We start from the raw sequence: 14,565 nt of genomic DNA on the forward strand, positions 1-14,565 counted from the left end.
AGTCAAGAAGAGAGAGGCCGATGCCTGAAATTGTCACTAATTAACAACATGGCACTAATTATAGGTATCTTTAATTGCATAGTAACCTACGCAATCGTCAAAGGGAAGCCACCTGATACTTGGAAATTATTTTTTAATTACCGGTAAGGCTTTTAGTCATCATGAGCCTTTCAGCCTTTGATAATTACTCTTCTGTCAGGTCATCCCTAAAACTTTTAATTGAGATTGTCGTGCATTCCCAAAACTGCTGAACACTGTGCAAAAATTATAATTTTTAATAAGCGTAATTTGTTGAAATGCGACCAATACTGTGCACATTACTCAAGATATGTACTTTGCGCATAAGATGAACACCCATCATTTATCTATGTATACGCGGCAGTGCACCAATGAGAGAGAAAAACCCAAATGTCCTCATCTATCTTGATTTCAATACAGTAGAGCCTATGGCAGAGCTAATCAATCCTGCTGTAATGTAGTACTTAGCCAAGTCCCTCAGGGATAGCCAGTGCGGTGATGTAGACATTGAATGTTGGGTTCACCGTGTCTCTCTCTGACAAATGAGAATGGTGAACTTTCCTGTGACATCAACAGCTTTTGTCCCATGTGAATATTTTCAGTCTGTGGGTCAGGCCCAATTATGCACTGCACTATCATTGATGTTGGAATCAATTATATCACAGCTATTAGGCAGGCTGACTGATGTCTGTTGCACAAACAAAGGATTTCAATTAGAGAGTGGGGGCTAGTTCATTTGTCTGGTGGCGATATATGGAGTGGTTGGCCTTTTAATTTCCTTTAAATTAGCCTGTAATGAGGCCATAATTGGCACCCAAGACATTCACTTTCATATTTCATGAGACAAAAAAAGAAATTTATAATTAGACAGCCTTATCTGAAGGCATCCTGCCTCCCAGATGACAATGGTAACTATCTCCGCCTCCACATTCCCAGGCTACAAAAGGAATCTCAGAGATGTATGTGTGTGCAGCCTAGCTACGACTGGCAGGACACAAGTTTCTGTGTGCGACCATATACTAAACATATCCATTAATATATATCATCCAGTGGAAGATATAGGCTTATATTTAGGGTGTAATGGCATGCAAAACATGTGCAGTCGGAGAGTGTGTGGTGTAATGCGTCTCTGTACCACACCCTGGGTTTGGGAAGGGACTGGCATTCTGTTTCCCTTTTTATCACAGAGCAGACCAGGGAGTGCATAACTCTGACATTCTGCTGGGACACGCCCTCTGTTGGGGCTTAAGGCCATTTGTTTAGTAGGAGAACTTGGCCCTTAAAATAGGGTCATGTTAGTCCTGCACAGCACAGTTGTAGCTGATTTCAGATTTTTTGTAGTCAGAGATAGCAACATACATGTCAATGAAGTAACAGTAGACACAGCGCAACTGTTAATGGCAACATTGTATGTTATATGTTGTTGTATGAACATTGTATGTTCACATGTGTTCACACTTCTAATGGCATCTATTCGTGCTGATATTTTGGTCTCATATTTTCAGGTTTTTAAATGTTGGCTTCCAAGATTTCTGCCACACTCAACAGTTTTTACAGAGCTTATGTCTTCAATAGAAACCAGTGCCAACAATTCTATCAATAATAAAAAGATTTGACAGTAAGGGCTGTGAAATATCCAAAGTAACCAGCAGCCACTTGCACCAGTAAGGTTAAACTTTACCTTGTTACAACCAAAGTATTTGCTAAGTGAAGATCCATCAGGTTGCACCAAACAAACGCATTCTTACGCATAGATTACAGTAGTTGTTTTTAGATATTTACACCCAGTAACTGTCAGGTGAAACAGTTTCATTGCTAAGTCTTAAGCTTGCTAACATACAAGTCACCTGACACTTGATCAAAATGCTGCTGAATGATAATGCAAACATGAAAGATTTTAAATTACATTCCACAACTTGTAGAAAAAACTCCCACAAAAAATGCTGCAACGTTTCAGTGACTGTACCTTTATCAGGCATCATCAGTTTTTGCCTGATGAAGGTCTAGTCACCGAAACTTTGCAGTGATAAAATCATTATTTTTGCAAGTTAGACAGTGTGCTGGAGTTTTTTCTACAAGTTGCGTTCTGCTCATCCTTTTCCTATGCACCTGTTCGGAAACACATGTTCGAAGAATCCATTTGTTTGAATTTACATTTCACAAAAATACACCGTATACCTCAAATTACGGAACGTTATGCCAAAAACTTAAAATTAAATGGCCAACTAAGACTGGAGAGGTCACCTTAATCTGTTTTTTTTAACCATAATATATTGCATAAATATTGCTAACTATTAAACACTCATATTTCTCTAATCTTTGTAAGTATGAATTAAATAAAGTCCCACTTACATTTTCAGTTAGGTTTAGCATTTGGCCTCCTAAAACTATTATATTTGGAAGTTACTGTACAGTATGTCAGAGGTTTGCTACAGTACCTCTCTGTTTATATATTTGATTTGACAGCACTGCAGATTTTGGCTGGTTGATTTGGAAAAAAGACTTAAATAACTAGGGATGTCCTGATCCGATATTTGGATCGGTATCGGCCGCTGATACTAGCAAAAAATGTGCATCAGCATCGGATCAGACTGCATGGAAAAATGCCGATCCAAGAACTCCGATCCAGTTTTTCATAGAGTCCATTCCAGTGATCCGCTCCAGCACTTACTATCAATCCACCAGGGCAGCATGCAGACACACAGGAAACAGCAGCACCAGGCTGGCACTGACACTACAAAAATAACTGAAAAGGAAAGACTGCATTGTTAATTAAATGTCAACATTGTCTTGTGGTGTTAATCTATATTTTATTTATTAGGGGGGCAAAGCACAAGTGTGTGGAGTCTTGCTGCTATTTTAATTTCAATGTTAGACAGCTTAAAGATTTCTTGTGTTGATTTATTTTCTATTTATTAAGGGGCCAAAGCAGCCAAAGCAAACCAGCTATATTTTTTATTTAATGTTAATGTTCAAGTTTAAAGTTTGTTTATTTAACCCTGTTAACAATAAACAGGTCAGTTTCTCATACCAACTGTTGTGGATCATTCTAACTAACCCGATTAAGTAGTTGTTCTTGTTAGAGTAATATCGCTTGATCAAATTTTTTCTAACATGACTGACATGACATGACTACGCGCTTGGATCGGATCAGTATCAGTATTGGCCAATACTCAAGGCTGTAATATCGGTATCGGATCAGAAGTGAAAAAGCTGGATCGGGACATCCCTGTAAATAACGTAAAGTTTTTGAAAGAATACCTTGATATTGATATTGCGACAATATTAAAGGGCTGGCTAATGGTGCTTGCACAAAATATTTATGTGACATGGACATGAATAATGCGTTAATGACGTGTATCCCGGTTATGGTCATATCCAGGATATACTATTTACATGAGCACAGAGAAGTCAGGTAGTTCAAATTCCCCGTAACCATGAAAAATACTCGTAACTCAGTAACTGATTACTGCAGCCCATTAGCACAGGAGATGTGATGAGTATAAAAACAAACCAGCACTGGGTGATGAGACGGCAGGAAATGTTTAACACTTTACTGTACATTTACTACAACTTGATAACTTCTCCAGTCCGATTGGCAACAGTTTCCTGCTGCGAGTGCGGACCACCGTCTCTCCTGCTCTTCCTCACTTTATGTCTCAACCACACACACACACACACACACACACACACACACACACACACACACACACTGAGCTAACATTACTCCTGAAAGGAGCTGTTTTAATGCTATCCTCCACAGCCTGTCACTGTCACTACCACTGTGTAGGAAAGGGGATCTTGGCTTAAAGATACACAGTTTCCTCCAATATCAAAAGACAAAATTTAGTTTCACCATTGCTCCAGAAGTGAGACGCTTCCACACCCACCATTATTTGTATTAACATTACATCGCTTACTTGGCTGAAGCTGCTCCTGTAAAGGCAAATGATAGATCAGCTAGAACAGTCTGGTAAATTCAGAATATCACTTTACTGTAATGTAGCTTTTAGATATCCAAAATTTAAGATGGCTAATGTAGTACATTGTTCAGCCCTACTTCAAATGTTTCCCATCAACAGGTTTAGATATTTTGTACCAGCTATGACATTTCCTAAGTTTTAATAGGGTAATTTGACTTTAGAAGAAGATTGAAAGCACTTTAAATGCAAACCTAGAGACAACTGTATAAATAGGAATGTTTTTAACCTTATTATTCAGTGTACTCTCATTCACCTACATTATTTTGGGGTGAGGGGAAAAAATCTCAGCACGTGGGCAACTCAAATCAAATGATTAAACAGGTATCTCAGTGATGCCCCCCTCCATACACTGTGTGTTTGTCACAGGCTGTGCTAATCGTCTCAAGGCTCAAACTTAATTTAACACTTGCATGTCATAACACCTATCAACTGTGACATATTGTGGAAATAATGTCAGTGGCCCGCAGCTGTGTGACCAGCTGCGGCCCAGCTACGGGCAGATCGCATTAGCAGGAGCTGAACTTCTCTGTACACACGGGCAGCCTCACTCAAGTGCCATTTGAAGACATGTGCCCATTTATCATTGGTGTTATGAGTCTCCTCTCTCCTCCTCAGATTGTGTTTGAAGCCGTAACCTCAGGGCAGCGTGGCTTGCTGGCCATCAAAGACGTCGTGGTCCAGGGCCACCAGTGCAGTAAGTCCTTTTTCCCCTTCACCATAAAAGAATATCATCAAACATTCATTGTCCTTTCCGTGACACCCTCCCAAATACCTGTATCGCTGTTCTGTTCAAGGCCTCCCAGTCAAACAAAAGGCCTTCAAAGTGTACGCTACAGTCAATCCAAAGTGTAAACCTCCCTCCTCCTAGCTCCCTGAAGATTTATGAGCATATAGTTGACATGCTGAAGTGCGCTCAGGATGTAATGTTGGAGTGGCTGTGTTAAATCTGTCCTTTGAGAGATGGGAGAAATAGTGCAAAAAATGGGGGACGAAAAACAAATACCGCCATCGCTGCAGCTCCTGTTTTGATTCCACTATTTTTCTCCTCCCTCAAGGATATTCAGTACAGCATCTCATCTCTCAGATGTTCAGAGTTCTGCTACCCTTGCTGAATATAAGCACTTACTTCAGAGTGCGCTGCGGAGCTAATGAACATGTAATCACTCACATATTTAGATTTTTTTCCCTACTTCAACTTTTGGGATAGGCTGCTGCTGTGGGAGAACCAAAATGAGGGCTCTTCATGATTCCTCATGTCTGTGCTTTTAAGCTCTGAGAGCCATGTTACTCCATATGGCACTCCTTGAGTTTATACAAAGAGGTTTTCACACTCTTAAGTCTAAATCAATACCACACAGGTTTTCATCAATTGATTTATGCTTTACCCCTCATAGCTGAAGTATCAGGCTGTGATTGTTAGGTGCTAATGACCTGGTAACCATTTGAAAGCAGCTGAATTCCTACAAATGTTATGTCAATAAGATGGATTTATATAGCGATAGGTGTTGCATATAAATGTATCTGAGTAAATCAATGAGGCCTTGCGACATGATCAATGTTCAAATGTGCAAAAGTGTGAGCGGATCAATAAACTCGCTCAGTGGCAATTGGGTTTCTTTGAGTGATAAGCAAAGTGATCAGAGTGACTCCTCAGCGGAGCGCAGCCAATTCATTTTCTATTTATACGACCATGTGGAATATCTAGCACAAAGGTGTGATTATGCCACTGGGTGGTCTGCTTCTCCTTGCATCATTAAAGAAGACATTAGCGAAGAGAAAAATAGATTTGTCTTTTTTGGCACTGGATGGATTGACAGGACAAAGTTATAAAGGAGGTGTAGTTCAAAGACGAGGTTGTAAAATATTAAGTAGAAGTGAAAGTCTTGATGATGAAAGTGATAGAATTAGCTTTTGCCAAGTCTTTAGAGATTTGGTTATGTTTCGAATCAAGGTCGCTCCACTGAATTGCCCTATTTTTCTATGCAGAATAGCGGTACTAATCAAAAATGTTCTACATAAGTTACTTTCTGTGGACTATCCCAGTCGGTGCGCATACTGATAATGAGCAGGGTTAGAGAGGAGAATGATGCTTTTGGAAAAATCCCCTCAATCAATGAAAGGATGCAGTTTAAAGACAGCAGAAATTGGGTTTTGGGTCGGTGCAGGATCGGCCTCTGGTGTCTCATTTTAAGGATTTAGGTGGAATGTTCCTCACAAAGTGATGCTGGCCTCCGGCACTGAGGGGGTATAAGACAGTGTAATAAAGAGCACTATCCATTCAAGCCCACCTCTCTCAGCTCTCCAACTGTGCATACAAATCTTGGCACAAGAGTTACAAAGTCAGTAACAGTGAAATCTGTGGACATAGGAGCATAGATCTTAAACGCTACTCCAGCACACAGCTCTGGTGATTAAATCTCATTAAGTACAAACCCATTTTCGTGAAGTTGTAATCTTATATGACTTTTCTGCAGCTGTCTGATAGATATATGCTTTTTTCCCATAGTGAACACCCCTCACTTCTTGACTATAAAAGGAGTGGAGGTCAACGCCGGACAGACTGCATCTTTTCACTGCACCGTCAATGGACGCAAAAGGGACAATTTCCGCCTCTGGCTTCAGGTGAGATCCATTTTTATCCTTTTACTTCCACTCTAGATCAAAGACTAGATCAGAGGGTGGAATCAGTATTAGAAGTGGGCCCTCTGGAAATAAATGTGTCTTACTGAACAGACCGTACTCGTGCTGTCTGAATATGTAATCTTCTGATCAGCAGTGTTGCCATTATCTAAGAAGACTGCAGGCTTATGCCGTCTTTAAAGGAATATGTCACTGCCCAAATGATCATTTGTACAGCAATTACTCACCCCGTGTTAGACTGAATCAGGGAAGAAAACTTTGTTTTTCTTGTATGCTATCACGGTGAGCGAAAAATCAGAAACAGAGAAAATTCTTGAACAACTGAAATCATAGGCGTCCACGTTTAACAACAGCTAAACTATATCAAAACATCCATGGACAAACTCTCAGATAACTTGTGCAGTGTAATCCAAGTCTCATTTATCCAGTCTTTTACTCAGTACTTCCCAAACACATGCGTTATCACTTAAATGTTGACTGAACAAGTGCCTGGCAAGGATTTTTTTTGTATTCTTCCTTCACCATTGAGGCATGCAAGGAAAACAAAACAAAACTTCCTTCCTGAATTCAATGTAACAGGAGGTGAGGATCTGATGTACGAATAATCATTAGGAGGTGAAGTATTCATTCAAATGGGGAAAACGTTTTTATCCTCTTCTTTTTATGTATGATTGTTTTTATTTAATAGGGGAGGTATCCTTGTGATTTTTGGCCTCTAACCTCTCCTGCACAATGTTTTAATTTCTTTTTCCTGTGTTTTCTATACATGTATGTGCAAATAAACTGAATTAAAATAAAAATAAATACATAAATAAAATTAGAAATTTAGCATTGACATTCAATGTAGCAGATTCTCCAATAAGTCATGCTAAGTATGTAACATCAACATGTGGTTTAAGGGCATAACAATATATTGCATAACTGGAATGGTTACCAAATCAACATTTTATACAAGCAAAATCAGGCATGATGGTAACAGCTGTCAGCCATTTTGTGATTTGGATTTGACTGTTGGCAACAGTGTTGTAAAAATGAGAATAAAGAAAAATTCATAGTACGCAAAATATAAACTGATAACTAATCAACAACAGCAAACACTTAATTCATTAAGTTACATTGTTTGGATCCAAACTGCTGGGTAAAAGACATGGATGCATAAAGAGAACTGGATACAGTGTTGTCGGTGAGGCCCTGTTCATTCCTATGAGAGTTGCTCGGTGGTGCATGAATCCAAAAAATTCAGCTGCCATGTATAAAATTACCCAGATGATCAGCACTGCTTCCACACTAGAGACTTCGGATTTGGCGCTCCGCTAACTTGAATGGGGGTAAAATGATTCAATCGTGCAGCCCCTCTAGATTTTCCAAGTATACTGAAAGTGAAGCGAGTCATTTTTGGGGGGGTTGTGACGCTCAAAAAAATGTATCCACTTTCACCATGTAAGTCTTTTTATGCTACAGGGCAACTCATGACAGATGTCATACACTGTTTGGCGACTACGAAAATTGTCCTCAAAGCCCGGTGCACTTCTTTGGGGCCGGGTGAAAGGGAGAGGGTAGCAAGAAAGAAAAGAAAGAAGATGAGGCAGGAGTACTTGGTTATTTTAAACATGTTAAACCGTAATTACATAGGGCCAGATGTAAACAGTTACACCACAGCAATTTTCCTGATTGGTGACCAGATGTCCATTTAAACTGCACAACAGCAGACCTCAAACATAGTTCTGGTGAGCAGTTTAACCGCTACTCTAAAGGAGAAAACAACTGACAAGATGGAAATGAAGAAGAGGAGCCATGGAGGGTTAAATCATGTTAATGTATATCATGGCACCTAGTCATTAATTTAACAACCTAAAGCTAATGCCAGCACTACATTAACTTTTAAAAGTTGGCTTCAGGAAATACAGGTAGCTTTTGTAGTTTATTGTTTAAATCATTTGAGATTTCCTGGCGAAGACATCCACACATAGTATTATTGTGCCCTTGTGTTTGAGATCCCACCTGCTCACCAGAGGCCTCTGTGTCTGGGAGGCAGGGGATCACAGTTGTTTCAGATCACCGCAGTATGGTCTTAACCTATATAGATGTTGGCTCTGTGGATACTGTGTACTATATCCGGCACAACTGAGCTGCACAGCAGTCTTGAATTGACCTTGTTCTGAGCAGCGAAGGTAGTGCATCTGGCAGACATAACCCTGCCGGCTCTGCTGCTAAGCACACTGTCACACATGTGATCAGTGGGAGCATGACGCCGGGTAAAGGTCCTCTGCCAGGTACTCCATCATTTTAACAAACACGTCCTCATTAGCACAGGAGCTGGAAAACAAACATTAAGTGAAGTCCCCCGATGACAGTAATGAAGAAATATTTCTAATGAACAAATGTCCCCCATCTGCCTGCTGTGAGGGGTGACAGCTGGGGAGAGCCCACTGCGTGTTTGTGTGCGTGCGCGTGTGTGTGTGTGCGCGCATTCCTGTGTGATAAATGTATTCCTACTATCAGCCACCGATGGGAATGATAGGACACAAACAACCGCGCGCGAGAACAGACAACGAGTACACTCAACCAGAGTTTCTGAAACACACAAGGTCAGGCCACTTTGCTTATTAAACCTTTCCATTTTGTAGGCTCACTTGTGTGTCTTTGTCTCGGTTCCAAACAGGGCATCGGTGGACGGGAGGCCCCGATGAAAGCCACTAAACCTTGGAACAACCGGCGCTTCATAGGCACTTTTGATGTAGAGAACACAACCAAGGGCGACTCGGGCCGCTACCGCTGCATCGTCCACTCAGACAAAGGGGTTGGAGTGTCCAATTATGGAGAACTAACCATAAAACGTGAGTATTGGTCCCAGAGCAAAGAGAAACACAAACACCGCCTATCTGAACTCACGAAGCACAGACAGCAGGAGTGTTTTTCCATCCACATGACCTCTATGCATTCAGCAAAGTCAACAGGAGATAAACAGGAAATGCTGCATGTTCGTAGATGAAAATGTCCTTTAAGGCGATGCTAAAAATACTAGCTTTTTATGTTGATTTGTTATCCAGAGGACTTTAATACTTCCCCTGAAAAGGCTGTCCTTGACTGAGCACAATTCCACCTAAAAGATCACAAAGGGTTTACAGTAACCTCACTGATATTTCACTCCTGCAGTCATTTGATATGAATTTATGGAGTCGTCTGAAACTAAATCCTGCAAGGCCTCACTTTCCTACAGCCCTATAGCCCGGTAATGGCCTTCTATATTTCTTCACCTCAATTTTCTCCCTGTGCTCTCAATTGAATTTACTGCCCCGATTTTTTTTTCTTTCTTTCTTTCTTTCTTTTTTTTTTTTGTCTCCAAGCTTTATGTGATTGATAGGTTTAATCCTGGCTGTCCAGATCGAGGTCTGTCAATCATGCGAGAATGGCCAGGCCCAGACACAGCAGAGTGAAGAGGGAGATAAAGTCTCTCTGCCCGAGTGTATCAGTGGGTTTCAGTGGTGTACTCAAAGAAAATTTACTGACACACTGGAGGCACTCAAAACCACCGTCGTGCATAAATTCAGCAACACAATCACTCGCACATCCTCGCACTTACACATACTCGCTAGACGGCAATATTTTTGCTGATCACTGCTTTCAATGTGTTACTAGATGTATTTTTACACAAGACAAACCAGTTAAGTGTAAAGTGCCTTTGTCATAAATATTTAAAATAATTTTCTAGATTTAGGCATTTATCGAATCTTCTAACGCATCCTGCTTTAAATTCTGCAGAGATTTCACACCTCGATGACTCCGACGTAAGCCAAGCCGTCGCAGGGAGAAAAGAGGCGTTTTCACGGTTATAAGTGTCACACATAAAAAAGGCTGATATCTCCTCTTATCGTACCAGTCATAAAACAAGTGCTTAACCCTCCTAGCAATGTGTCTGAGTCGTAAATCCTCCTTAAATGTGTATTCACCGCTTCCGTGACTCGTTTTTTGGAGGAGTGACCGTGGAGCGGTTGTGTGGATTATGAGCCTGCTACAGTCACACACCGGCTCCCTCTCTCCCCCCCTCCCCTCATTACTATACACTGCCTTTTTCTTCAACATGAGGAGAGTGAATGCTTGATTATCCCAGATAATCACTTCTGCCTTTCATGCCAGTATTCAGTCAGATTTATGTGCCTATGTGGAAGCGCCCTGCATGTATTTCCAGAGCGCCATACGGATTGGGCCAGCGCAGCCCCCTTTCCCCGTGCCCCCCTCGTGATGGGCTCTCCTGTAGTGCAGCCAGTGGTTCTGAAAGGGGGATAATTACTCCCTGTCCAAGTGCTGGCTCCTTTCTTGGCCTGGTTAGAATCACCTGGAGCCCGCAAAGCGTCCGCTGAGCTCCAGCACAGTATTCTGGGCCACGCTACCGAGTCAAGGCTGCCGAGGCGCGGCCGTGTCAGCGCTAATGAGTATAGCCACCAAAAATCGAAGGCCGACCAGTCAAGCTCGTCATTTTCCTGTGGCCACCTCGTCTCCTATCAGGAGCAGATCAATTCTTCACTCACAGCAGCCCAATTAGGAGAGCGCACAACGTAATGAGGACCTCTTGCATCTCAGCAAGAGAGGCTCAGTGGATGTAACGGGCAAATGAAAGAAGGATTTATAAAGAGTCAGGTCTAACTAATCTAACAACAGAGCAGAGTGGCAGCTCTTATTATTGCTCTCTGTGTGGTGAATAGCAAATGGGTGGCCAGACGTGTGTGTCTGCAATTGCATGAGTATGTGCTACTTATGAATGTGTTGTAGTGGTGAAACGATTATTCGATTAATTTGCATAACATTAAGCAAAGATTCACTGGTTCCAGCCTGTTAAGTGTGAGGATTTGCTGTTTTCCTCTGTGTCATATTATTGTAAATTAAATATATTTGGGTTTTGGAGTGTTGATTTAACCCCCTGAGACCCGCCTGGCTGCCGGCGATCCCAGGCGATTCCTGTCTTTAAGAAGCTGTAGCAGGCTGAGATTACTACAAGACCTAAGAAATCCAGTGGTACTAACATGTCATGCCAGCTTCTCAGCAAGGGGGCTAAATAACACTCCAAAGTTAGGCTAAGCAAGAACAAAATGGTTATTTCATGGGGGTCCCTTGACCTCTCACCTGAAGATATCTGGATGAAAATGGGTTCTACAAGTACCCACGAGTCTCCCCTTTACAGACATGCCCACTTTATGCTAATCTAATGCACTTTTGGGCAAAACCATGCAGTATTTGCATGTAGTGTCAATGTTTTATTCTTGCCTCTTGTATTTGTATATTTCTGCATACTGGCATCCCGAAACATTCTTGCATAAATTAGGTATGACTCAAAAGGATTTTGGATTTAGTGAGCTCAATTGTGAATGTGTGATGATGTTAGTCATGCGGCCATTTCCCTGTAGTGAAACCATTTTTTAAAACTTGACCATACTGTAAAAAATAACCTAAACTGACCTTTAGGGCAATCACAACCTCATGGGACTTTACAGCCACAAATTAGAGACTTTGGGGATTCAGAGGATGTTTTGCTCTCATAGGTTTATTGACCATAAGGGGGTTTCACAGCAGTTTCCAGAACAAATTTGCTCGCCATTCAGTCGCAGAAAAACTGCAATTTCTACACAAAAGCTTCAAATTTCAAAAGTTTTTGATACCACATCACAACATGTATTTTCTGTGTTGTTCCTCAAGGCGCTGGAGGCGTAATGTGGTGTTTTAGAGGGGTTTTGACCATTTTTATTAATTCTCAAGTTGTAAAGCATGCTTGAATTTTGCACCAAAACAATGTAACAAATGGTATCAACCCAAAAATTGACATAATTGAGTATGTGAATGCTTTCATCATAAATTTCTAAGCCCAAAATGGTGGGTTGCGGTCCAAACGTGGGTCTTGGGTCCATTCTGAAAGGACCCCAATGACTCGCAAATGTGTCAAGTTTTAAAAAACGCACTTTATTTTTAGGTACAGTGAATTTCTGGCTCATAGCTTTTATTTTATAGTGCCATTTTCTATTGTGGATTGAGTGACTAATAAACAGCTACTTGACAGAGACAGCAAACTAGCCGACTGATGATATTGCCAAACGCAAGTATAGTCCCTAATGTATTAAACTGTTTCACAGTCACCACCTTGGATTCTGGGAAATTTTGATGAGCTTTTTTCACAGTTTTAAGACCTGTTATAGTAAGTATAAAGGAATAGACACCTCTATTAAAACTGTACTATAAGTGTCAGCCCCAGTATGTTGGGTCCTGCGAGTATGTCTCTGCCACTCTGCACTGGGTCCATGTGCATGCCGGTGTGACCATTTTTCATCGCCTGTGCATGAGTGTGCATTTGTGTTATTGCGTTCTGGCGGGCAGGCAGGTGCTGCGGAAGAGGAGGGCGCAGCTGTCGCCGGGCCGTTTGCCTGTCTGGTCAACATCATGACAACAGCTGCTCACTGACCCTCGCGTATGGCCGCCACTGTCATCTGCGCGCTTGTCACCCATCTCCAGCCAGCATGAAGCTCAGTTGGAGCCCTTTCCAGGGCCCCCGCTGCTGCGAAGCTGCCTCGTGAGGCTTAAACAGTGGGAACAGAGTTGTTAATATCCTAAAGTGTTCCAGCACTTGAGTGTATTTCACACCGGTAATCCGTTATTTTCAGTGCGTTTGCTATGGCTGTTGAACAGAGGATTACTGCACCTACAGGAATTATTTCATCACTGTAAGCTGCTGCTGCTTTTGTGAAGCAGTAAGTTTCCAAAGTTAAATGAAATGCTTATTGCTATAATACATCATGCTGCTTAGTCGTATTGTTACATAAATGGTTTCATGTGATAACAGCAAAAATAGGGCTGACTGGCAGCAGCTGCATCTGTGCATTACAGTGCATAAAAGGCATTTCTCTGTAGAACAGGAGGATTGATTATATTATTAAAAGGCTTGGACATGTGTATCCCACGGTATCTGACTGTGTCACAGGTAATCCTACAAGATTAATACAGATAAAACCAGATAATCATGAGATGTAGTTTCATAACTTAAGTGGATATTAGTTGATTTTGTATTAATCTGCAAAGTTTCTCACCCTGTGAATCAGTCATGTCTGAGTCAGCAGCCAGAAACTTTGTCATATTTTGCATCACAGGGTGTTATCAGAGAATGAGTGTGTTGGCAAATGTGTCAATAAAATCAACCTACATGACACTCGCTGCCTTTGAGGCAGGACTGTGTTTTTTATGGCAGTGAAATTACTCAGTTGTACTTTTAGTGAGTTCTTTTTCAAAGTTCTCACTTTTAATTCGGTTCTTGAATGACTGAAGATACTTATTATGCAATAAAATAAATTACATCTGGTCTCCAAATCATACATGCCATCTGCTTTTCTCAAGAGAAAAAAATAAAAGCTGAAAAACTACAGCAAAACCTGAGGTCTCTCTTCTCTGAAACCAACTTTGGCAAAGCCATTTCATACATTTTAGTTTCTTTTGATGTTTTGAAATATGACAAATGCCAAACACCATTACTACACCAGTATTTTAATATGCCATCATACCTTGAGGGGTGGTATTACAGAGTGAGCCTGTGCTGCTTTCTGTTGTTTAAATCAATCTGAGCATATTGCCTCTTAACTCGGTTAAATCCCTTTTAAGACATAACAATAGGCCACAAAAGACCATCAAAACAAGCCAATGGTTGAAGCCAGATTTTGGATCGCCCCTTTCTTTTGTCTGGCTCCAACACCCAGACTGGTGCTCTGCGTGCAAGTCCAGGAGAAGACACGCTGGATTAGCTGGTTCGCTTTAGGTGATGTTTGACAGCAACACTGGGAGCTTAGATTAGTGGGAGTTTAGGGACCTGCGACTGAGGTCACCGTAGGGTAACCATCTGCTTAGAAAGAGCCTCCAATTCTCTGTAGGACACCTCAGCCCTAATGTGCCT

At 41.4% G+C, this 14,565-nt stretch overlaps 1 protein-coding gene across 7 annotated transcripts in view; it reads left to right on the forward strand.

Moving 5' to 3' along the window:
- The window catches only part of LOC125902498 (receptor-type tyrosine-protein phosphatase mu-like), a 225,238-nt gene that overhangs the window by 70,673 nt on the left and 140,000 nt on the right, over window positions 1-14,565 (forward strand). For all 7 annotated transcript variants that reach the window (XM_049598881.1, XM_049598884.1, XM_049598883.1 and 4 more), the window contains exons 4-6: window positions 4,617-4,695; window positions 6,508-6,623; window positions 9,304-9,478. In XM_049598881.1, the coding sequence (XP_049454838.1) occupies window positions 4,617-4,695; window positions 6,508-6,623; window positions 9,304-9,478 (370 nt within the window). The remainder of the gene's footprint in view (window positions 1-4,616; window positions 4,696-6,507; window positions 6,624-9,303; window positions 9,479-14,565) is intronic.

The sequence above is a fragment of the Epinephelus fuscoguttatus genome, linkage group LG15, assembly GCF_011397635.1.
Source record: "Epinephelus fuscoguttatus linkage group LG15, E.fuscoguttatus.final_Chr_v1".
In the NCBI taxonomy this organism is placed as follows: Eukaryota; Metazoa; Chordata; class Actinopteri; order Perciformes; family Serranidae; genus Epinephelus; species Epinephelus fuscoguttatus.